The sequence below is a fragment of the Telopea speciosissima genome, chromosome 4 (assembly GCF_018873765.1).
Source record: "Telopea speciosissima isolate NSW1024214 ecotype Mountain lineage chromosome 4, Tspe_v1, whole genome shotgun sequence".
Lineage (NCBI taxonomy): Eukaryota > Viridiplantae > Streptophyta > Magnoliopsida > Proteales > Proteaceae > Telopea > Telopea speciosissima.
The window spans coordinates 62697576-62723481 of NC_057919.1; the positions used below are offsets into that span (position 1 = coordinate 62697576).

Consider the following 25906-nt stretch of genomic DNA (forward strand, 5'->3'; position numbering starts at 1 on the left):
AGCACTGGACCTTGCCACAACATTCTGCTTTTTGCTACGCCATGTGATAAGGTTCCCACCCACAAAGGAACAATAGCCAGAGATAGATTTCCTGTCAGTAGAACCAGCCCAATCGGCATCAGGATAAGCTTCAACCTTTGAGGAACCATTGGGAGAGAGAAGAATTCTCTTTCCTGGAGCAGACTTCAAATACCGCAAATTACGACGGACTGCATCCATATGAGAGGAATAGGGATCATGCATAAATTGGCTCACCAAACTTATAGCCATGGCTATGTCAGGTCGTGTGTGAGAAAGATAGATTAGTTTGCCCACTAATCGCTGATAACAACCCTTGTCAACAGGCTCACCCTCTTTCTCCTTAAGTTTTGTAGAAGCTTCTATAGGAGTATCTGAAGGATGACAACCTAGCAGCCCAGTCTTAGTCAATGGATCAAGGACATATTTTCTTTGAGAAAGAAAGATGCCCTTCGAAGATCGGGTAACTTCTATCCCAGGAAAATATTTTAGAGGGCCAAGATCTTTTACCTCAAACTCACGGCCAAGAAAGAGCTTCAAATTCTTGATAGCATCACCATCATTACCAGTGACCACAATATCATCCACATAGATTATGAGAAGAGTTACCTTGTCACCAACTCGTCTGATAAACAAAGTGTGATCAGCATTGCTCTGCTTATAACCTGCTGAAATCATAGCCTTGTGAAATCTGCCAAACCAGACCCTAGGTGATTGCTTCAACCGATAAAGGGCACACTTCAATTTACAAACCCTGCCCTTAGTCCTGTCATCAGAGAGGCCTGGTGGAATGTCCATGTATACCTCCTCCTCAAGTTCCCCATGGAGGAAGGCATTCTTTACATCTAACTGCTGAAGATCCCTCCCAAGATTTGCAGCACAATATAAAAACACCCCGATAGTGTTGAGTTTTGCCACTGGTGCAAAGGTCTCTTGATAGTCAACTCCATAAGTTTGAGTGATGAACCCCTTTGCAACCAAACGTGCCTTATATCGATCCACTGAACCATCAGCCTTCTGTTTGACCACGAACTGGGCTGATATTACCTCTAAATCAGTTTCACCTACAGATCTCTATCTCCCTTTTCCAAATAAATATCATTATAATTACGAACCGCAAGAGTATGGGCAACTTTATTCTGCCCGGAAGTTTGCTTAAGAAGTTGATGTACTTTCTTCTGGATTGGGTCTCATTCTTTCGATCTCGAGAGTCCAAGAACTTGGCCAACATTTCCTTTGAATTAGTTTTACCTACCGATCTTTCTCCCATTTTCAAAATACATATTATAATGGCTACCCGGACGAGTATGGGCAAAGTTATTCCGTCCAGAAGTTGGCCCTAAGAATTTTAGTACTTTTTGTTGGATTGGGTCTCATTCTGTCGGTCCAGAGAATTCAAGAACTAGGCCGATATTTCCTCTAAATTAGTTTCACCAACAGATCTCTATCTCCCATTTTCATAAACATATTATTATAATAGCAAACCCGATAAGTATGTGCAAAGTTAATCCATTTTGTCTCAAGGAATTTTAGTTTTTCAACTAAATTTGGTCTCATTTTGTCGGTCTTGATAATCCAAGAACTGGGCCGATATTACCTCTAAATCAGTTTGACCTAAAGATTTTTATCTCCCATTTTCGAAAAGGTATCATTATAATTTCAAAACGGATAAGTATGAGAAAATTTATTCCGCCCGGAAGTTGGTTCAAGGAATTTTAGTACTTTCAGCTGGATTTGGTTTCATTCTGTCAGTCCAGAGAATCCAAGAACTGGGCCAATATTACCTCTAAATTATTTTCACCTAAAGATCTTTATCTCCCATTTTCAAAACGTATCATTATAATTGCGAACCGGATAAGTATGGGAAAATTTATTCCACCTGGAAGTTGGTTCAAGGAATTTTAGTACTTTCAGCTAGATTTGGTCTCATTCTATCGGTTTAGAGAATCCAATTGAACTAGACTGATTTCATCTAAATCAGTTTCAGCTACAAATCTCTTTCTTCTTTTGCCGAAACATATCATTATAATGGCGAACCGGACGAGTATGGGAAAATTAATTCCGCCTTGAAGTTGGCTAAAGGAATATTTGTACTTTATGCTAGATTGGGTCTCGTTTTTCAGGTCTACAAGAAGATAAATGGGAAAGTCAGAGATGCTGTAATTTCTTAGGTATGCTAATTTATGGTTTAAGCATGTTTATATATTTTTTTCTTGCCCAATTCCTTGCAAGGTTAGTTATCAATTATTTGTGTCAGATTGATCAAGAGCGGGAGGGAGAACAGATTGACCGAGCATTATTGAAGAATATTCTAGATATCTTTGTCAAAATTGGAATGGGGCAAATGGATTGTTATCAGAATGACTTTGAAGCAGCCATGCTTAAAGAAACTGCTGCTTATTATTCTCGTAAGGCTTCAAATTGGATTCTGGAGGATTCTTGTCCTGATTACCTGCTAAGGGTAATTGCTACCCTCTTTTATTCTGCTGAATGTGGAAGTGTTATTTTTGTATATCCGATAATGTCTTACATCTTATCTGGTATCGTTCAGGCTGAGGAGTGCTTAAAACGGGAGAAGGAACGGGTTTCTCATTACTTGCATTCTAGCAGCGAGCAGAAATTATTGGAGGTATCTGAATATGAGATGTAGAATTGAATTAGTAGCAGCATAGGAGGAAGGCGCAATGAAGCCCACGACTTGTGAATAGGCAGCCCAATAGTGACCCATGATGGATAGCTCTACCTTTTGTGGCGAGCTTGGTTCAGTTTCTAGAAGGCTTGTGTGGGCCCTAGTGTGGTGATAATATGTGCTGGAATATCTTCTTAGTAGCTATCTATATTATAGTTTTTATTCTTGTAATATATTTAGTTGCTAAGACATTAGCAACCTAGGAGTTTTTATTTTGGTTTTATTTCTTCCTTTTGTGTTTTAGCAACTAGATCTTATAGAAAGTTTCTATTTATTGAATTGTAAGCTACTTGCGAAGACTTACTATTCTTGTAACATATGCTACCAAGTTTATTAATACAGGCAAGGGCCTCTACAGCCAATGATTTTTGGCTATTCCCTTGTGTTTCTTCTTTGAAGAATGCTTGCTACTGTGGTGATACAGCAGCTCCCTTGGTGGTGAATCCAATCGCAGCCTACAGGTGGTGATACCAGTTGGAACTTCAAGATAGATCGAATCTAGTAAGAGAGAAGAGATTTACAGCAAGAAGAAGAAGGAGAGACGAGAAGTGGATGGGAGAATCGATTATGTGTGTTGAGTTGTTCTCAACACACATATTACTTCATTAATAAAGTCTCCCAAATTACATAGACCTCCCTAGGGTGGTAAAGAGAAATAAAACAAGCATAGGAAAAATACAACTTGGTCATGTCTTATAATAGGACAATGACAGAACTACCCTTATACAAGATATTCTAACAACTCTAACCTCCCCCTCAAACTGGAGAATAAATGTCATACATTCCCAGCTTGCACAATAAGGTACTAAATAGACTAGGAGTGAGACCCTTAGTAAAGATATCTGCTACTTGATCAGTCTTCACAAAAAGAGTACAAATGCACCCAGAATCCAGCTTCTCTTTGATGAAGTGACGATCAACTTCAATATGCTTGGTTCGATCATGTTGAACCGGATTATGGGCAATGCTTATAGCAGCTTTGTTGTCACAATAAAGTCTCATTAGCCCTTTTGTTTCAAAACTCAAGTCTTGAAGAAATCTCTCCAGCCATATAAGCTCACACACTCCATGAGCCATGACCCTAAACTCAGCCTCTGCACTGGATCTAGCTACAATTGGTTGTTTCTTGCTCCTCCAGGTAACTAGATTACCACCCACAAAGGTACAGTACCCAGAAGTAGCTTCTCCTGTCAAAGACTAAACCAGCCCAATCAGCATTTGTGTAGCCTTCAATCTGCAAATGGTCATGCCTGGCAAATAGAAGACCTTTTCCTGGACAAGATTTCAAGTATCTAATGATGCGATACACCGCGCCCAGATATCCACTCCTGGGAGCATGCATGAACTGACTCATCACTCCAACTGCATAAGAGATGTCTGGTCGAGTCAAGGAGAGATAGATTAGTTTCTCAACTAATCTTTGGTACTTGCTTGGATCTATAAGAGAAGAACCACATTCATCACCAAGCTTATGATTTGGATCAATGGGAGAAGTTGGTTTGCACCCCATCATACCTGTCTCTTTCAGAAGATCTAAGACAAATTTCCTTTGGCAGATGTTGATTCCTTTCTTTGATCTAGATGCTTCAATACCCAAAAAGTATTTCAAGAGTCCAAGGTCGTTGATCTAAAACTGTTTAGCCAGATAAGACTTCAATCTGTTTATCTCAGCAACATCATTCCCAGTTACCGCTATGGAACAAAAACTCGACCGAAATAACCTGTCGAAACCACTGTGTTAACTCGGTTTCCCAGGTTTCCGAGATGAGTTGAAGGGGGATTTTATAAAATCCATGGATTCGACCGGGTTTCAATGGTTTAGACTGGTTTCGACCATATTTCGATGGTTTCAACACATATGCCCATCGAAACTAGGGGAAACTTGGCTCGAAACTAGGACATACAGGTATTTATGCCAAAAATTGCCATAAACCAGGACAGACACTTAGTTATGTCTAATATCATTTAAGTAAATGTTTTTGTATTTGTATTTACATTTGCTTAAGATATTATTCATAAATAAGTAAATACTCCCTATTTGAATCCAATAAAAATAGTTAAAAAATCAAATTCTAAAAGGATAAAAAGTCAACCCCTTAGTTCAAGAATAAAAACTGAATTTTTTACGGTAGGTGCAATTTTCAACCTTCTAATCTGGAGTTTTTCTCAATCTAAAAATTTCATAAATCTTAATATGGTAAAACATTGCTAAAAACCAAAAGTGCGGTAAAATATTCATTTGTTTTGATGTCCAAAAAAATATTTTCATTTAAAGCAATTTTGATAGCTGTGCACACCAAATTAAGTTTGCCGGCACATAACTCCTTCAATATATATCAGATTTAAGCAATCTTGGACTTATTGGAAAGCCATCAAAACAAAGCTTTCTAACAAATCCAAAATTGCTTAAATCTCATTTATATTGAAGGAGTTATGTTCCGGTCAAATTTAATTTGATACCATGTCCAAGAACAATATGCAGTATCAAACTTGGATCAAAACCACAAGTAATATTTTTAGTGTTCTCTATGTGAAACTAATGCATGGATTGAGTTTAAAGTGTCAAAAATAAGCAGCACAACAAGAATCATGGCAAAAAAACAACTTCTGGGCCTCGAAATTAAGGATTGAGTTAGCCTGGAGAAAGTCTGAAGTTTCCAACGAGATATGGTCGAAACCAAGACGAACTCGTTTTCTGACTGGTTGAAACCTAGTCGCAAGGTTTAATATTTCGCGATATATCGGTATCTCGGGCCTACCGAGATATCCGAAATATTCCCGAAATATTGCATTTTTTTGCAATATTTCGGTGGTCCATCTCGGGGGTTATTTAGCCATATCTAGGCCTGAAACTTTATGGACACCCTTATTTAAGATAAATAAACACATTTAAACCATAAAATTGCAAAAACATGAATTGAAATTGGTGTTTTGGGCTTGCACCCTTGATTGACATACGGTCGCCGACCTTAATGTATAAACCTTGGTTAAATACACATTGGTTAGGCAGTTAAAGTCTTAAAGACATAAAAGAAATGTAAACAAACTAATTAAAACTCATAAAACATAATTCATAATCATATTCTCATAAACTGCATAATACATTAATAGTCAATAACTCAAAAGTCAAAACTCAATAACTCAAATGCTTAAAGCCTTAAAGGCAATACAGAAAGTGTCAAAGTCACAACTTCACAAGTTCACAAATTATAACTTATAAGTTACAATTGCTAATAATAGTTGCTGTGCCTCCCTGGATCAATCCCACTCATACCCCGCTGGAGTCGATGTCCATTGTTCTCTGTTTGAAGGACATATGTGGACCACGATATAGAATCGGAGAAGAAACGAGTGTAGTCATCCACAAGTGTCATGTAAATGGAGTCATCAACATACTATAGGTATCCAATTCTAGGATATAAACTAGGGTTACCAATCGATTCAGTCCGTGAAGAAGATCCACTATGATATGATGTCGGCACCGGCGCAAGAGGCGTTGGCATTGGCTGCATGTATGGCTGTTGAGGTTGGTAGCTAGTCCCGCTAGGGTATGCAAAGATATCATCTACAAAAGATGATCCAGTATGTCCCTGGGACCGGGACTGGTAGTCATAGTCCCCTACCCCAGTAAACTGCCCATATGATGATGATCCATATCCATATCCATATCCACCGTAAGGTTGTGATGCACCATAATCCGATGCCAATGGAGTGGTATGTGCGTCAAAAGATAGGGCACGCCAATGTCCAGTCGGTCCTCCCTCCCTATCACCTATACTCAAACCACAAACAGAGCTAGATAGGTCATCAATGTTCATGTGATCAGGTTGCAACTGTGTTTGTCGACCCCTACGCTTCTTGCTGTATAGTTGTAGGGGGCGTCCTGAGGGTGGGGGTGCGGGGGCACGTGCTCCATGGTTCGTATCTTGTGTGGCATGATCAAACTGTGTCTCTCCAATGAATCGGAGTTGCTCTATAGGCGCCGTATCCTGGCCTACCACATAACGCTCTCGCATACTGTCAAATTCTTCACCAGCATTACCACCACCAGCATCACCACCACCACCACCACCACCAGCACCAGCATCACCATCACCACCACCAGCATCACCATCGCCACCATCATCATCATTTGAGGACTTAGACCAGTCTTCATCATCAACAACATTGCCACCAGTGGGCTGGAATGGTATGGGTGAGGCTTCTCGTGCATGTATCTGACCCTCGTCAGCCATATAATCATCCACATCGGCACCAATCTCAGAAGCTATCATGGGGTCGGGCCTACCTCCCTCCTCATCCAACACTGGCTCACCTCTATCCCTCACCCAATCCACAATAGGATCCTCATCGTCTGAGTCAACTTGAAAGATATCAGCGAGATCAATAGTGCCCCTCTGTCCCTCATGTCCCATGCGTATGTGTTACAATTTCAGCCTCAAGTTGTAGTGCACATACACCATGTCAGATAAACGTTGAGACCCCAATCTATTGCGCCTCTTGGAGTGGATGAGTGCAAAGGTACTCCAGTTCCTCTCACAATCAGATCCAGAACATGTTTAGGCAAGGACTTTAATTACTATTCTTCTTAAGTTCTCAGCCGATTCCCCATACAACACCCACCATTCAGCTGCATTACAAGTTTACAACAAAAAAGACATGTGTCAAATGTTGTTTCAACTTTCAAATTTCAATACATATGTAATTTAAAACTTAATAGAATTACCAGCATCACCACGTGTACTGCCTTGTATCGCAGCCTCAGTTCCAAAACTTCCCAATGCATCCCTAAATACCTTGATCTACACCCATGTGGAAAATTAGTAAATACTTCTTCACTACTTGTTTGAAAGCATCAATAAGTTGAGTTTTCAAATGAATTGTAAGACTCACCTCATTGTTGCAAATTGCTTGTAGTGCACCATCTGGCTCTAACTTCTTCACTACTTGTTTCACAGCATCAATAAGTTGAGTTTCCAACCCAAGCCTATTGTTATATTGATACTTAGGGTTCAAGTAGTATGTTGAAATATGACATATAGAATAGAGGTATTGTCAAATGCATAGATAATTAGTAAATAATAATACTATGAATTAGTAAACATAAAACAAATTTACTCACCAGCCTTATGCAGTAGATGCATAAGTTGATTCTCCCAGCGAGCATTGATGATATCTAAGAAGTGCTTGCTACTGCGATGAGCCACACTGTAGACACTATCTTTCATCAAGTTTATTGCAACATATAGGACTGGCATGGTTGGGCCCTTCAGAGCGGAGTCAGCAACATGTAGAACTTTAACTACTGGCTCCAAAACTTTCACCACTTTGCTTAGTTTGGTCCAGAAGTCCTCAGATGACATCGTTGTTTGTGCTTCCCTCCCACTTGCAGTCTTGGAACCCTTCTATCCAAACCACTCCTTAGAAGCAAACATACTTCTCAACCCGGCCTTCTTTGTCTCAATGCTTTTGAGGGCAATGTAGTTGGTGGTAAATCTTGTGATGCCAGGCCTAACCAAGTCACCCCCACATTTTTCCCTCAATAGATTGAGTGCATAGGAGTGGTTGTATACAAAGTTGGTGACTTGTCTTGTACTTTCAACCACAGTCTTCACCAACTTTAACTTTCCCATATCCTTTAGCATTAAGTCAATGCAATGGGCTGCACAAGGAGTTCAGAAGAGCCTGTACTTACTATTGTTCATCATCTTCTCATCGGCCAGCTTGAAGTTGCTTCCATTGTCCGTTACAATCTGGACAACATTCTCAATACCCACATCTTTTTCCACTACTTCCTTTAACAATCTATAAATATATTTTCCATCCTTTATCTCTTTAGATGCATCCACAGATTTGAGGAACACTGTCCTCCCATCACAATAAACCATGAAATTGATGATGGACTTTCTTGTAGACCCAGTCCATCCATCTGCCATTATAGTCACCCCATATGTCTCCCACATACTCCTCATCTCACTAATGTACTCATTAATCTCACTCTTTCGTTGAGGTAGATAAACATTCATTACCTCATATGGGGTGGGGCCCTTGAATCCTGGGCCAGCCTCTGCAATGGTATCTATTATGGTATCATAATGGGGGCCTTGTGCAGTGTTTGCTGGGATGGTATGGTATAGCATCCACTTAACTATTGATTCTTTAACCAATCCCTTCATCCCCTTCCATGCTCCTTTGATTCTGGGTTGACTGCTTCCTTTCTTTTTATGCAATTTAGATCCTCCAGTCAGATGTTGTTTAAGTCTACTGCACCCACCTCCCATAAATTGCATGTGACAATAGTTACATATAGATTTTCTGTTATCCCCATCAATGGGAGTGCCACGTAACCATGCAATGTCACCCCTATGCTGGCTGGCTGGTCTCTCTTGTTCCCTTTGTTCTCTTCGTTCCCTCTGCCTCCTTTGTTGACTACTTTACCCCACCTTTTGCTTGCCCTTTGCACGTTGTCTATCATAATCCGCCATAATGATACTTGTTTACTGCAATGTAAGTAACACAAATAATTAAAAACTTAATGTAGATGCACTTCAATTGACACTTTTAGATTACTAATACACTTGTATAGTTATTTAATATTTTTCCCCTAACCCTTATCTTTTTCACATAATTAAAAATAATTTTTTTTATATATAATGTTAATATAAGTATTGACTTAACACAACAAAATCGAAAATTAGTAAACATAATATACATGTAATGCATTTCAAAACATGTAGAAATAACTTTCATATTTTTTCATTATTTTTTAAACTTAAAACTCATATTTTTCCTTATTTATTTCTATTTTTTTTAATTTTTTATATATTTTTCTTAATTTTTGAAAATTAAAATAATTATTTAAGAGCAGAAAAATAAATCCGACACCGTGAAGCCGTAGATCGGTCATTGGTGTCTAACATATATTTAATTCATTAGCATCTAAGTTATATTACCCCTAATTATTTCCTATTTTAGTTGTAGGAAAATGAATTTTTAAAACCAGAAAATAAAAAATAAAAAAATACATATGGAAAAAAAATTTCGACACTGTGAGGCTGTAGATCAGCCTCCGGTGTCTAACATATATTAATATCATCAACATCCAACAACATTTGTACAAAATATTTTTAAAAAAAATAGTTTTAGAGAAATAGAATTTACCTTAAATAGTAAAAATAGGCTTGGATGATGAGCTTAGATGACCCTCCGACGTCTTCCCGGCGACAAGGAGCTTCAACAATGCTTGGATGATGCTTGGAAGGGGGAGGAAGAAGAGCAAAAAATGAGGAAGAAGAGAGAAAAACAAAGTTTCAGCAGGTCTCGGTCGAAATATCGACCGAGAGCTGTGAAATATGGTATAAGTTAGGCCCTCACGTGACACTTTTAGTGACTTTTTCAATATCTCGCGATATATCGTGAGTCCGCGGTATTTTGTCGATATCTCACGAGATATCATTGAAATATGGTATTTTTTTATTTCGGATTGGTATCGTATCTCGGACAGCTCAAGATATACGAAATTTCGCTAGATTTTGAACCTTGCCTAGTCGAAACCCGAGTTTTAGAACCTTGGTTACCACAATGTCATCAACATTGACAATGAGAGCTGTAACTGTACCATTACCTCTCTTGATAAGCAAAGTGTGGTCAGCTTGACTCTGATAATACCCATTCTTTAGGATGGCTTGTCTAAATCTCTCAAACCAGGCCTTAGGAGACTGTTTAAGGCCATAGAGAGCTTTCTTCAAGAGACACACTTTCCCTTCAGCTGAGGGACACTTAAAACCAAGTGGGGGGTGCATATACACTTCTTCTGCTAAATCTCCATGAAGAAATGCATTCTTCACATCTAATTGGTACATTGGCGAATCTTTATTTGGTGCCATTGAAAGAAGAACCCTGATTGAGTTATGCTTGGCTACAGGGGCAAAAGTCTCCTGGTAGTCAATGTCATACACCTGACTATACCCTTTTACAACTAGCCTAGCTTTGTATCTTTCCACTATACCATTGGATCTATACATGCTTGTATAAACCCATCTGCATCTAACTGGAGTTCTCCCCCTGGGAAGATCAACTATTGTCCAAGTATTGTTCTTCTCTAGAGCCACCATTTCCTCAGACATTGCTTACATCGATTTTGGATCGGATAAGGCCTCTATGACATTTTTGGGAATGAAAGAAAACTCAAGGGCAGTGGAAAAGGCAATACCTGTAGGGGAAATAGAGTCATAGGAAACAAACTGGGCTATGGGGTTAGTATAGGCTCTCTTCCCCTTTCTCATAGTAATGGGAAGATCTAATTTAGAAGGAGAAGTGTTACCTGATAAGGAGGATGAGACTGAGGATGTGGATCCAAAGAGGGGTTTTGGCAGGGTTGCTTTCACTTCAACTCATACCATGGTTGCTTTCCTTTTCCCTTAAACAAGCATTCACCTGTTGTGAATACAACATCTTTGAATCTTATTCCCTTGTATTCTTTTTTTCTGCTAGCATCACTACCACTACTAGCATCAATATCAACAACACTACCAGCATCAGCATCATCAACATCATCCACTTCTTTGTACTTTCCAATATCAAATAGGAATGGGAAGTGGAGGTAGGCAAGGGAGATAGAAAAGGAAGGACATCAGCATCCTGTTCGCTGCTAGTACTCTCCCCTTGAACTGGATGTTGAGGGGAAGAAAAATAAGGGATAGACTCAAAGAAGGTGACATCTTTGGAGAGAAGTCGCCTTCAGGAAGGACGATGGTAGCACTTATACCCTTTGGTTGAATCAGAGTAGCCCAAGAAGATGTTCTTGAGAGCTTTGGGATCAAGCTTGGTGCGGGCTGATTTGTTGATATGAACATAACAAACACAACCAAAGACTTTTGGAGGCAAGGAGAAGACTAAGGATTGAGGAGAAAGAAGAGCCAGGGGAGATTTGGAGCCAAGGAGTAGAGTTGGCATCCGGTTAATGAGAAAGGCAGCGGTAAGAAGTGCATTAGACCAGAAAGCCTTAGGCACTTGTATACCAAAGAGAAGACCCCTGGTGATTTCTAACAAGTTGCAGCTTTTTTTCTTAGCCACCCCATTTTGTTGAGGGGTGTCAACACATGCCAGTTAGTGGATTATGCCATGATCAGTAAAAAACTGGTGGAGCCCCCCATACATGTACTCACCCCCTTATCAGATCTGCCAATTTGGATTCGAGTACCGAACTGAGTACTGATAAGTTGATAAAAATCCTTAAAATCATCACAAACATTACTCTTTTGTTTCAACAAAATAGTCCAAGTAGACCTAGAATATTCATCTACAAACAAAACAAAGTAACGAAATCCAGACAAAGAAGTAGTAGGAGAAGGCCCCCAAACAACAGTATGGACAAGAGAAAAAGATGCAGTAGATCTATTACCACAATAAGGATAAGTTGTGCGACAATGTTTAGCAAAAATACAAGATTCACTTTGAAAAATATAAGAACAAGGAAAAGAAGTAAACAAGTGGGGTAACTGTCTCCTCATAACAACAAAAGAGGGATGACCCAAACGTTGATGCCAAAGCATTACAGACTCCAAAGTACTATGGTCACTCCGACCACAAACATAAGCTACAACAGTAGATTAACCAGGTAACCGTGGTTCAAGAAGGTAGAGTCCTCCTTTTTTAGTCCCCCTACCAATAACCCTCTTTGTCTCCAAATCCCAAAAAAGACAATAAGAAGGAAAGAAAGTGACACAACAATTTAAGGATTGTGTTAGGTGACTCATTGATAATAGGTTAGTAGCAAAATTAGGAACATGAAGGACAGACTCAAGGGAAATAGGAGTAACTCTCACATTACCCTTACCAGAGACAAAAGAAAGAGAACCATTAGCAACCCTTACCTTGTCCCGGCCAGAGCAAATGGAGTAGGAATCATAATACTATGACATACCAGTCATGTGATCAGAGGCTCCAAAGTCAATAATCCAAGTGGGTACAGTAGAAGGAGCAGAAGAGACCTGCAGAGATGAGGCAATAGCTGACCCTCTAGAGGTAGAACCAGTAGCTGACCCTCCAAGATGAGACATCAACCGGAGGAAGGTTGCAATATCATCCTGTGAGATGAAGTCAAGAGCAGGCTGAGGTCCAGATGTCTCAGACTCATTTTATATGTCACAGAGTGAGCCCTAGCTCCCACTCGCTTGCTTCCACGGGCACTAGTTGAACCACCACGCATACCAGGGGGCTGCCCATGAAGATCCCAACACTTGTCCTTGGTGCATCCAAGCACACTGATCACATTTAAACCTCTCACAGTGATTACCATGAGTTGGCTAGTGGCCTTTTGCCCCACTTTTCTAGTCTCTGTGGGAACTAGAAACAAGAGCAGATCTCTCTGTTGATGGTGCAATATCCATAGTTCTCTTGGTTTCCTCACTTTGCAAGTAGCTGCACACTTCATCCAGAGATGGAAACGGAGATCTCCCTAAGATTTGCAAGCGAAGAGGCTCATATTCTGGGTTAAGACCACCAAGTAAAATAAGGATCCTTTCCTTTTCGTGGCTCCTGTAGACCTTTGCCTCATCATCAGAATTGGACAGCTGGAGGTTGTTATAGTGATCATATTCCTCCCACCAGCAGATTACAGTGTTGTAGTAGTCAGATATACTCTTATCACCCTGTTTCATATGGATGATTTTTTGGAGGATTTGATACATTTTTGTTGCATCACCAACTCTATCAACAACCTTGGAGACATTGTCCCAGATATCTTTGGCAGTCTCCTTACTCATAAACCTCCTATCTATCTCAGGTTTCATGGAGAAAATCAACCAAGTCATAACAGTGGAGTTCTTAGTCTCCCACTTGAGATAGCCTGGATCAGTTGTGGCAGGAGTAGTGATAGACCCAGTAATGTATCCCAACTTTCCCCTACTGCGTAGGGACAACTTCACAGAATGGGACCAATCCAAGTAGTTGGTATTGTCCAATTTCACAACAAATATTTGAGTGTTGGGATTGTCAAAGGAAGCCATAGTGGGGAGACCACTAGCCGGAAGTGGTCCACTAACCTCAGAATCAGCCCCAGACATAGTAGACATGGTACCAAAATACTCAATGAAACAGATTGGTGTCTTGCACAACTGAGGAGTAACCTCTACCCACACACAAGCAAGAAAACTAGCAAACAAGGGAACAATACACTGCCCAAGCAGGTAATTCCTGAAGGAGAACTTAAATCAAACACTTTGAGTGCTTCTCATAACCATCCAATGTGTTGGCTGCCAACAACGGGAAACAGCAAGTAGCAGCCCAGCTAACAAGTAACCCGAAAGCACATCCTTGATGAAAAAATATAAGGGCAAATTACTAACACTAAAAAGACTTTGGTTCCATTCCGTAATAGCCAAAGGCATTCAAATGGTTGACATCAGCAATTAATAGGGACCATCTGTCCCATTATAGCCAATAAAAACTCAACAAGAAGAGAAACCAGAATCTGTTGATACCTGGGAAGCACCGATGAGTTGAACTAAGCTCCTCAATCAGCTCCTTTCAATAACCAAGCTGTTGGGGGTCTGAAAGAAGGCCTTCAGGCGATTCAAATGCCTCAGTCCTCATCACAAATAGTGAAAATACCAGAGAGAGATGGGCAGAATGCTCTACAGGCTGGCGGTAATGCTCTGTCCAGCTTCTAGGGCTTCAAATACACTTTGCAAGCTGGGAATCTCTCTCCATTGTTGTTGAGTTGAAGGATACAGAGCCAAAGAATGTAGTATGTGTGATTTTTCACATAGTATAACCTCTAATGGAACCCTCTACCTTTCTAGGGTTCCAAGAAGAGGTGAAGAGGACAGCTAAGTCTTAGTCGACTCTCAAACCAGTGAAAGAACTGCTCTGATACCAAGTTGGAACTTAAAGATAGATCGAATCTAGTAAGAGAGAGGAGATTTACAGCAAGAAGAAGAAGAAGGAGAGAAGAGAAGAGGACGGGAGAATCGATTGTGTGTGTTGAGTTGTTCTCAAAACACATATTACTTTATTAATAAAGTCTTCCAAATTACACAGACCTCCCTAGGGAGGTAAAGAGAAATAAAACAAGAAAAGGATAAATACAACTTGGTCATGTCTTATAACAGGACAATAACAGAACTATCCTTATACAAGATATTCTAACAACTCTAACAATACCCTGGTCATATCTCTCCCTTCCTTCTATATTTCCTGCATACCCCCAGCTGTCGTGGGAGATTTCTGCTTCTGTTTGGACTGCCTTTTGAAGATAGAAACTGCACATCAGCCTTCCTATAAAGTACTGTTAAGGAATCTTCCATATTAGATGAACTACTGCTGTTGTTTCTACCAAGGTACAGCAGGTTGCGGTTCTGTTTTCTCTTCCTATTTTATGTTCTAGTTGGTGCTGCTACCTTCAATTCTTTGATTAAGCTCAAACTTGGTGAGTTTATTCCTTCCTATCTTTCCATCAACTTGAATTTTGAGTCCATTGGTGTTGCTGATCTGAAGCTATTCAAGTTTCTCTTACTAATTTCGTGCATGGTTGTCACAATGTCTAGGCGACCCAAGGCGTCAGAGAGGGCCCAAAACCAAGGCGACCAGGCATCCAAGGTTCACGACTAGGTGAGCAAGGTGTTGCCTAAGTGACACCTTGACAATTAATTTTCGTGTTCATCTTTTGTTTCTATTTTTTCTATCCACCTTCATTCATAGTTATCTAGGCGACGCCCTGGCGTCCAGGCTCCTTGGTCGCCTTGGGCACCTAGGCGGGCGCCTTGCCGCCATGGTGGTGTCGCCTTGATTTTTGACCCTCTAAAACGCCATGGTCGCCTTCCCGCCTTGATAACTATGCCTTCATTACTCACCATCTGACTGTTGTTCTTTCAAGATATTTTAGCCACAGGTTCAGCGATCTTTGACAGTTTGACCAGATTTTGAGCCCCATCCCATGGCTGGTTTTGAATCATTGCATCTTCTATTTTCTGCCCTATTGTTACCTAAGCTAGGAACACTGTGGTTGTGTCCTGTGGTGTTTTCAGTTTATTAAATCTTACTTTTATTTGTCTGAACTCATCTGTCTGTCCCTGATTGTTTTCTTTTCTAGGCTTAAGAGTGGGGAATAGTTGGGTTTCTGTTTCTGCAATAGAAAATTTTGGTGTGCTAATATGTTCTATGAAGGAGTCTACACTTTTCTCAATCTGACTTATTATTGACTTACTGGTGTAGAAAGTGCAAATTGAGTTGTTGTCCGTGTATGCAAACCAGTTGCTCGAAAAGGAATAGTCTGGATGCGATGCTTTGCTCAGAGATGACAAGGTATACTACATTGAAATGTGTCGTGTGATAGTTCAAACTTATCTTCCCCCCCCCCCCTCTCATTTGCAGAATGATAGGGGTCTTACACAGAGGGTTGGTTAACCAATACTTGCATGCAAAAGCTAGATTTAATGGCAGAAGGTGAAATCTTGAGAGGCTGAGGAAACAACTGTAAAAGAACTTGAGAAGGTTAAAGATCCCATAGTCAATATCCAAAGGAGAGATGAATAGGTGCTTGATGTTGGCCAGAAATTGGAGTTTGTTTTTCTGTCAAGTTAAGAGTAATGCTATCATCTCACCCTTAATAGAATTGGAGAGAAAATAATTGAAAATTTGAGACTAGATGGAGCTTGGATTTGGGGATACCCCTGTCCTCAATTGCAGAGATACTACACCGTCTCAATTGATGTAGAGGGCGGTTGACGTTGTCTATAGAAATTTTGGTGACAATGTTGTGCTCTTGTGAGTTCTGAAGAAGGCAGAAGATAAAAAGCCCTCTATTTATTAATGATGGTGATGGGATTTCTTCAAGCTTATGCATCTCCTATGCTATCAATTATCATCTTTCGAAAGTTGGTTGATGGGTATGGATGTGCAAGGTAATTGGATATAGTTACATGGAATTTGAAATGGGTTGTGGGGGATAATATAGTTCTGGATGGTGGTAGGGAAACTTCATTGGAGCAAAGTAAAAGAGAAACAGAGACACAAGTGAGAAGCATGGCTAGGTTTTTTTGAAATCACATAAGTAAATCCTACTGTCTTAAGATTGGATTGGAACATCAGGCCAGTATGGTAGTTATCATAATTGTAGAAATTCCATATTTAATGAGTGTAGGAAATAGAAAGTGGCGTAGATGACATTGAAACTTAAGTTTGTACTTCCTCAGGGTGAGTGGGGGGTTGGACTCAGGAAATATGACTGATGTCTTGAACACCATATTCTATACTGATTTAAGGAAATAAGAACTGTATTCAAATTAAGCAACAAACAAAAAATAATAAAACAAATTACCCAATATATACTCTATTGATCAAACTGGCCCTACTGTTTTGTTCCTTTTTATCCCAAGGCAAGATTCCCTACCTAAGGTGGCTTCTTTCCTTGTTTTTTTTTTTAATATATAACCTATTTATTAGAAAAAAGGGTGGAAAAGTTAGAAAAATGATACAACCCAGAATACTACTACAGCAACAAGAGAGAACAAGACCAGGCCAAGAACAGCCTACAACCAAAACAAGACTAACACCGGGTAGGGGCCGAAATAGAAGTCTACCTACACCATCCCTAGCCAAATCATTTGCAATGAAATTGGCAGACCTCAACTTCCAAGAGAACCTAAAGGAACTCCATTTAGTAATTCACTTCAAAGGTCCACTCTTTTGGATGATATTCTTACTTGGTAGGAACCGTTATGAGGTTCTACTCTACATCACATTCTCCCTTGCTATGGTAGCAGATTATTTCCTTAGGTCCATGTAAGATGGAAACCATGGCAAGGAAGTAATGGACATCATGGTGAGGAAGTAATACTATTAGCATTGGCATTCAAAGGGTGTGAGGGTAGAAGATTTGAATTTTGGTATATTCTTCATCAAATTCAATTCCTTGTTTGATCCATTAATGATACAGGGACTGCAACAAGCCCAAGAGATGATTGTTTAATTGTTTATTTATTTATGGGTGCAGCTTGTTGTCAACATATTGGTGAATCATTCTTTTGATTGCCCCTTGTCTTATACCCAAAAATTATTTAAGTCGGATACAAAAGAGTTTTCAAAATATTTGAAAGTGTTTTATCATTATGTAGTGTCATTGTCACATGTGAAATGACAGGAGTATGTATGGAATGGGGTGAAATTACAGCTAGGCACTCCCATGAAAGACAGAAATCCTGCATCTATTTATGCTTCCACCTGTGCTCCCATTGGCCTTGCATTGGCATGGGGCCATGCTCCCGGACAGAAAACTCTTCCCCAAAAAGATTATTCAAATCTTTTGAAATATGTTTGTGAATGTAGAGCACAAGTAAAAGGGACATTACAAAGAGGGAAAAATTTTATTCTTATAATTTCTGAAGTACAAAGTTTTCCTTCACTGCCCAATGAATATTCAGCCACCATCCTAGGGTTCACAAGCCTATATAGGTTTTAGTATTTTCTTCAAAATATCCTCTCGATATCCCCCACCCACTATCTGAACCCGCCTCAGTGAATGACTGAATGGATTCCCCTTCATCGTGGTTGTAGGAAAACTTGGTCCATTTCTAAATATTGGTAACATGTAATTTCCAAAATCTTCTCATTATATTACTAAAGCCAAAATACACAATCGAAGGACAAAAAATATTATCATTGGGCAAGACATCTCTACACAAGCGTCTGGACCAATGGAAGAGCACGCCTCGGTATTTGCCCAAGGGGTAGAGATGTCATTTCATGGTGTCCTGTGAGAGGGCATAGGAAACACCACCAAGTAGTGATCTTTTTCCCTATCATTATATTCAAAATCACAACACAACCATGCGCTAATTACAAATGGGTCTAATCATCCATCCAAAGCTTCCTATGTAGTTGAATTATTTTCTCCATTTTAGTTTGTTTTAATTATAAATAGACTGTTATATTATGATTTTGGTATTAGATGTAATCAATTGTCTGCCATCCATCCAGCAACTCGAACAATGCAAGTTTGGAAATCTTTATGAAAACTAAAGATTTACTCAAAGTCGGCATTTGGTTGCAAGGGAAATTAAAGCAGAGATAAGTGAAATATTTAATTTTTTTTGCAACCAAACAGAGCGGAAGTTCAAAGTCTATATATATATATATATATATATATTTAAACCTTCTAAATTGTGGTATTTTAATAAAACATAAAATTGTAAGATTCTTAAGCATCAATGATATATGCTCTTTTTTTTTTTTTTGTTGCAAAGAGGCATCCAACAATTTGTTTCCATTGTTATGAATTAGGGGGGGGGGTTGAAATATTGTCAGGTCCCAAGAAAGAAATAGTGGAAGTGGTTGATCAAGAAGCAAGACTATTGGGGACCATGGGAAATTTTTACTTTTCTCTTTGATTTGTGCAATCTTATAAAATAATTTCGATCTTTAAACATTTTTAATCACGATAAGTATTATATGGGTGTGGTGGTAGATTAGCGAAGCAAGCTAGGAGGACTAAGCAACATGAATATTTAGATGAAGACTCTAATTTGGACATGTTATTTTTTGGTTATTAAATTTAGGGTTATTTCCAAATGTCCCCTTGAAAATGGTTAAAATTACAATTGCCTCCCTAAATTTTTACTAATCTCATGTGCACCTCTGCTTTTCAAACTAAGTACCACTATAGTCCCTGCCGTTAGACGGAGACGTTATAACATAACAGATCCCAATTTTTGAACTTCGATGGACTATTCTGCCTTGGATACGGTCAATGACTAAAATGATCTTATCTTAAAAAATAAAAAATAAAAACCTGCAACTCATTTTCCCCAAATCGTTTAGGGTTTGGGGAACATAAGTTTTTTAATCAAACCCATAACCAGGAGACATCTAGACGAACCCAAAGATGATAGATTGCAGCAGATTTGTAGCGAATGAAAGTTCGTGAAAAATTTTCAGAATATAACCGTTGCCTCATCTTCAACTTCTCATGAGAGCTGTGACCACTTTGGTTTGGAACTTGGACACTGTCAAGCTTGTAAGATCTGAGTTTGACTCTCTCTCTGGAATCTGGATTGCCTTCGTATAACTCCAGGGTTTACATCGAACCTGAAATAATATACGTTACCGAAAAAAAAAACTGAAAACTCGATCTCCCTTGATACACTTCCTACCAGTTTCAAATCTGAAAGCTTGAATCCTCACCTTTGGGTGATCTTTTGCGCAAAACCTTAGTTCGAAGACCTGACACCCCCCCCCCCCCCCCCCCCCCCCCCCCCCCCCCCCCCCCCCCCCCCCCCCCCCCCCCCCCCCCCCCCCCCCCCCCCCCCCCCCCCCCCCCCCCCCCCCCCCCCCCCCCCCCCCCCCCCCCCCCCCCCCCCCCCCCCCCCCCCCCCCCCCCCCCCCCCCCCCCCCCCCCCCCCCCCCCCCCCCCCCACCCCCCCCCCCCCCCCCCCCCCCCCCCCCCCCCCCCCCCCCCCCCCCCCCCCCCCCCCCCCCCCCCCCCCCCCCCCCCCCCCCCCCCCCCCCCCCCCCCCCCCCCCCCCCCCCCCCCCCCCCCCCCCCCCCCCCCCCCCCCCCCCCCCCCCCCCCCCCCCCCCCCCCCCCCCCCCCCCCCCCCCCCCCCCCCCCCCCCCCCCCCCCCCCCCCCCCCCCCCCCCCCCCCCCCCCCCCCCCCCCCCCCCCCCCCCCCCCCACCCCCCCCCCCCCCCCCCCCCCCCCCCCCCCCCCCCCCCCCCCCCCCCCCCCCCCCCCCCCCCCCCCACCCCCCCCCCCCCCCCCCCCCCCCCCCCCCCCCCCCCCCCCCCCCAGGTCTAAGGAGTTGTGACTGGCACTCAGTCAGACCTTCTCTCTTGTCGCTGGATCTGGTTAGAGTGCATAGACTGCAGATTTGTATTGACTTGTTGGGGTTATCATGGGTTGGAGTCGTTAGAGCTTTGAGCTACAACCCTTCGCCTGCAATTTTGGATCAATCGAACTTGCTAGGGTGGGATTTCACTTCTGCTAGAGTTCTGCCACCAATCTGGTTCTCGGTAGTCTCGTTGAATGTAGGAGACGACCCTAGTGTCTTCATTTTTAGGGTTAGTTCCAAACTCATCTTCCCCAAACCTTAAACGATTTGGGGAAGATGAGTTGCAGGTCTTTTTTTTTTTTTTTCAGGTAAGGTCATTTTGGTTATTTTAACCTATTCAGGGGCAGAATGGTCCATCAAAATTTAAAAATTGGGATCCATTATGTTATAACTTCCCTGTCTAACGGCAGGGATTATAGTGGTACTTAGTTTGGAAAATAGGGATGCACATGAAATTAGTGAAAGTTCAAGGAGCAACTGTAAGTTTGGCTATTTTTAGGGAGGCATTTTGGAAATAACCCTTAAATTTGTATAATTTTCAATTTTCATCCACCAAGAAAAAAAAAATTGTCTGCCACCCACCATTATATGCTGACGATGTTAGATTTCAAAAACAATTCCAAGAATGTTGTAATTCTGGAATACCGCAAAATGTTATTCTCTATTCTAGGTAAGTTGTTAAAAGGACTTGAAAATTTGTCATCTTTTTTTTTTTTTTTTAAATATAGAAGATATTCCATTTTAGAGATTTCCTTATTGACAGCCCTTAATGTGTTAAATAACTTGTATAGTTATGTGGATGTCTATCCAAGCATGTGGACCACCTTTGACAAAAGACTCGAGTAATTTTCGGGAGTGCAATCGGGATCCTGCCAGTATTGTCGTGTGCACCTCAGACACAGTAGGGCGACGAAAATACCGAGCGGGGGTGTTCCGCCTTACTGTGCATGGGTAGGCGGAAGTAGAGGATGCGAATCCGGTAACCTATGCCAGCACTTTCATGAGTCTATCTCTCTCCTCCCCATTTGAAAAGACACTTCTGCCAACCGCCATATTTTGAGGAGGAGAGAAAAACTACTTCCTTAGATTTGTAGTTTCTTTTAGTGGGCTTTAAGAAAGTGAGAAATATTATATCATACGATTGATTACACATGATTGCAAGCATAAAAACAAAATCGTTTCAAACTGATGATAATGGGGGATAAGAGCCAGCAACCCAAAATCCCCAAATTAACAGCCGAAGACAAACAATCATAATGCAGGTTGAAATTTACGAAACTGACTGGAACTTTCGTAGCGAATGGCATTCTTCGAAGAAGTGCCATTATTGACCAAAAAAAAGTCCATTTGTTGACTTATTTTAATAAACCAAAAATCCATTGGTTTCAAAACGGCGTGCTCTACAATTTCCGTCTAATCATGCATCCACGGCTTTCTTCCACTGGATTGTTGGTGTTGTTTGCTTTTCTAGGATTAGGATTCGGATTCGAGCTCATTCGAGCAAACCAGGTATTATTATTCCAGCCCTGTCTCTGTATCCATCTTTCTCGTTTTTCGATTTGACATCAATTCTTGGAAATTCAGAATCTAGGGTTTGTGTGTTCTTAAGATTTTAACGAAACTTTGAGGTTGTAATGTATGAATTCCATGTGTTGCAGAATATTCTTACGTCAAAAGCCCTGACAACATGACGATGCCCGAGCGCAAAATTATAGAGTTTGAGCAAGGATGGGAGATCATGCAGAAGGGTATCACGAAGCTCGAGAACATTCTAGAAGGACTTACTGAGACACCGTTCAGCTCTGAAGATTACATGAATTATTACAAGTATCTATTCAATTCCCTTTGTTTCCTTTTTTTCTTATTTCATTTCTCGTTTTCTGTAAGCTATTAGTTTTAATCTTCCAATTTTATCTGGTGGGTGAAACTGTTGTTTGATGGGCTTCTCACTTAACTGATAACAGAACCATCTACAACATGTGCATTCAGAAGCCCCCTCATGATTATACTCAACTGCTTTATGACAAGTACAGAGAGTCCTTCCAAGAGTACATCACTGTAAAGGTGAGGAAGTAGTGCTATTAAATTATGTACACCAGAATACCATGGGGGGGGTATTCTGGTCTTTTTGAGTGTTTTATTTATTTTTTATTTTTTCTTTATTTATGAGTAAGGGTAGAAATGTAATTAGGGCTGTGACACTGTTCATGTGAACAGTATCATGAATAGTGTTTGCCCTTGTAATCTCTTTTATTATTGTAAATAGAGAGCTTGACTGATCTCATTGATTATTCAAGCATTATTCCACAAACTTGTTTTGTTAACATGGCATCAGAGCCAAAATTTCTCTGATCTAAGTTTTCAAAACCCACCCCCTTCCTACCGTTTTTTCTTTCCTCCCCTTCTCTTGATTTCTTTTCTTTCTTTTTTTTTTTGCTTTGCTTCTCCTCCCTTCCTAAAGGCAGCACTACAGAGATAATCATATGATCTCATTGCTGCCCTATTCCCACCTCTGTTTTTCCCCTTTATGAGATACTTTATTTGGTTCGATTGCTGCTGGTTCTTATTTGCGATTTTTTAAGTTTCCAGAATTTTGAAGCCCTAGCCACTACCATTGATCAAGGCTGGTTTTCTGCATATTGGACACTCATCTGCGATCTGGCCTAGCTGCCCTTAAGCCTCTTTTGGTTGTTGAAGACACCTCCTCCCAATCGATTTCTCTTTTTTAGGGTTTTCTAAAACCCTGATCATTATCAATTTTTGGGAATTGGGTTGTTTGCTGTTGTTTTTTTATTGGAGCTTTTTCTCTTCATCAAGGACATCCTCTACAGGCTCCTGGACAGATTCGATCAATCTTCTTCATCAATTTTTTTTGGATCCCCATCACCATATCGATCTCCAATTTCGGGTTCTCTTCCAAAACTTTGACATTGTCGATCTCTGTGGAAGGGATCTCTGTTGCTGCTGATTTTTTGGGAGCTGTTTTGCCCTTCATATTGGCCCACTCGACCTTGATTTCAGTTATTGGTTTGATGTAATTGCTGGTTTTTCATTCTCCACAGCCTTGTTGCAACTATGGATGACTCTGCTGATTCCACTGCAAGTTCTAATCAACCTGGACATGAAAAATCAGATTATCATACTTTTCAGCCCAGTCCCATCAAACTTGATGGCAGCAACTACCTATTGTGGTCTTGGTCAGCCTCTTTTGCTATTGCTGGCCGTGGTCTCACTGGCCACATTGATGGCACTGTTCCCATGCCTGTTGCTCCATGTGCTGCCCTGACTCGCTGGCTTGCCAACAATGGTGTTCTCATGTCTTATTTGATTGGTTCTATTTCTTCGGACATTGCACATGGGTTCCTCCTTTTTGATACAGCTTCTCAGGTTTGGTCAGCATGTAAGGAAACGTACGGACAACTTGGTAATGATGCATAGGTCTATGAACTCAGGAAGAAGGTTCTTCATACTACTCAGGGGGACTTAACAGTCTCTAAATATTATGCTACTCTGCGCAACCTTTGGCAACAGTTGGACCACTTCTTTGATTACCAACCTGATAATGCTATTAATGTGGCTGCCTATAAGAAACATGTGGATAAAATCAGGGTCTATGACTTCTTGGCTGGGTGGAATGTTGAGTATGACCCAATTCGTGTTCAAGTGTTGGCCCATTCCCCTTTTCCCACACTTGAGCAGTCTTATCCCTTGGTCTCCTCTGAAGAAAATCGCCGAGCTGCTATATTGCACCCTGCTGTCCTTGACAGATCAGCCCTCCAAACTACTGCACCGGCTCCTTCTACACCAGTTGGGACTCTCTCTGTGGGTGGTACTACTATCGGCACCATTACTTGTGAGCATTGTCATAAGCCTTATCACACCAAGGACAAATGTTGGAAACTTCATAGGAAGCCGCTGACTTTCAGGCTAAACGGGCTGCAAAGCGAAAACAAAAAACCAAGGCCAATCACTCTGAGTCTATCACTGCAGCCCCTACTACTGACACTGGCCTATCTCAGGAGGATTTATAGGCATTCCTACGTGTGCTTAAGTCTTCCACTGCTGCTGCCTCTACTACACCAGCTACTGCCACTTCGTCTACTCCCTCAGGTTCACACTTTGCTCGGTCAGGTATTTCATTTGGTGGTCATTGTGCCTCTGTAGCTTCCCATCCTTGGATCATTGATTCTGGAGCTACAGATCACATGACCGGGTCCTCTAGACTCATCCATCGTTATTCTCCTACCTCTGGGAAAGACAAAGTCAAGGTGGCTGATGGTTCCCCTTCCTCCATTTCTGGAAAAGGAATCATTAACTGCACTCCTTCCCTTCCTTTGTCCAATGTTTTACTTATTCCAAATTTTACTACTAACATTCTTTCTATTAGTAGTATAACTCGTGATCTTAATTACAAAGTAACCTTTTTTCCTTTCCATTGTGTTTTTCAGGATCTTGACTCTGGGAAGACGATTGGATTGGGTAAAGTGCATGGTGGCCTGTACCTGCTTGACGATAGACGCCTCACTCCACCTCCATTACTACCTCTACATCAGAATTCCTTAGTATCTTCTGAAATTTATCAGTGGCACTCTAGATTAGGTCAACCCCCCCTAGGCATCTTAGCATCTTTATTTCCTACTTTGGTCAAACATTGTGATAAGACCGATTTCTTTTGTGAGGCTTGTGTTCTGGCCAAATAGACACGTTCAATTTATTCTATTTCTAATAAAAGGAGTTCTTCACTTTTTCAATTAGTACATTCTGATGTTTGGGGCCCCAGTCGTAAGACTTCGGTTTCTAGTCACCGTTGGTTTGTCTCTTTTATTGATTGTCATTCTAGACACACATGGGTTTATCTTTTACACACCAAAAGTCAAGTTTTTTCTTGTTTTCAGCATTTCCATAACATGGTCAAAACTCAGTTCAATGCTACTCTCAAAGTCTTGAGAAGTGATAATGGGATTGAGTATACAGAGACTCAATTTCAGAAATACCTTGCTGCTAATGGAATTGTTCATCAAACAAGTTGTGTTGATACCCCAGCCCAAAATGGTGTGGCTGAAAGGAAGAACCGACACTTGTTGGAAGTGGCCAGGGCGTTGATGTTTTCGCGACATGTTCCCTCCCAATATTGGGGGTATGCTATTCTTACTGCGACCTGTCTTTTTAATCGGTTGCCTTCCTGTGTTCTTGACTCCCTCAGTCCGGCCGATATTTTACATGGGAATTCCACCTTTGTGGTTCCTCCCAAAGTTTTCCATTATGTGTGTTATGCCAGAGACACTAAACCTCATAGAAAATTTGATCCTCGTGGGTTAAGGTGTATTTTTTTGGGTTACTCTCCAACCCAGAAAGGTTATAAGTGTTACCAC

At 41.0% G+C, this 25906-nt stretch overlaps 3 protein-coding genes across 3 annotated transcripts in view; all 3 read left to right on the forward strand.

Annotated features, from left to right (window-relative positions):
* The first annotated feature begins 2199 nt into the window (after positions 1 to 2199).
* Positions 2200 to 16004, forward strand: LOC122657924 (cullin-1-like). The gene is made up of 3 exons (XM_043852723.1): positions 2200 to 2479; positions 2570 to 2647; positions 15923 to 16004. The coding sequence occupies exons 1-3, from the start codon at positions 2213 to 2215 to the stop codon at positions 15977 to 15979; spliced, it is 402 nt and encodes a 133-aa protein (XP_043708658.1). The 5' UTR covers positions 2200 to 2212; the 3' UTR covers positions 15980 to 16004.
* A 5930-nt stretch (positions 16005 to 21934) lies between these two features.
* Positions 21935 to 25906, forward strand: part of LOC122657922 (cullin-1) — a 69257-nt gene continuing 65285 nt past the window's right edge. The window contains exon 1 of the mRNA XM_043852721.1: positions 21935 to 22043. The gene's annotated coding sequence lies outside the window, so the exon portion shown is untranslated. The remainder of the gene's footprint in view (positions 22044 to 25906) is intronic.
* Positions 22222 to 25906, forward strand: part of LOC122659523 (cullin-1) — a 34873-nt gene continuing 31188 nt past the window's right edge. Inside the window, exons 1-2 of the mRNA XM_043854627.1 lie at positions 22222 to 22361; positions 22499 to 22598. Of these exons, the coding sequence (XP_043710562.1) occupies positions 22222 to 22361; positions 22499 to 22598 (240 nt within the window). The remainder of the gene's footprint in view (positions 22362 to 22498; positions 22599 to 25906) is intronic.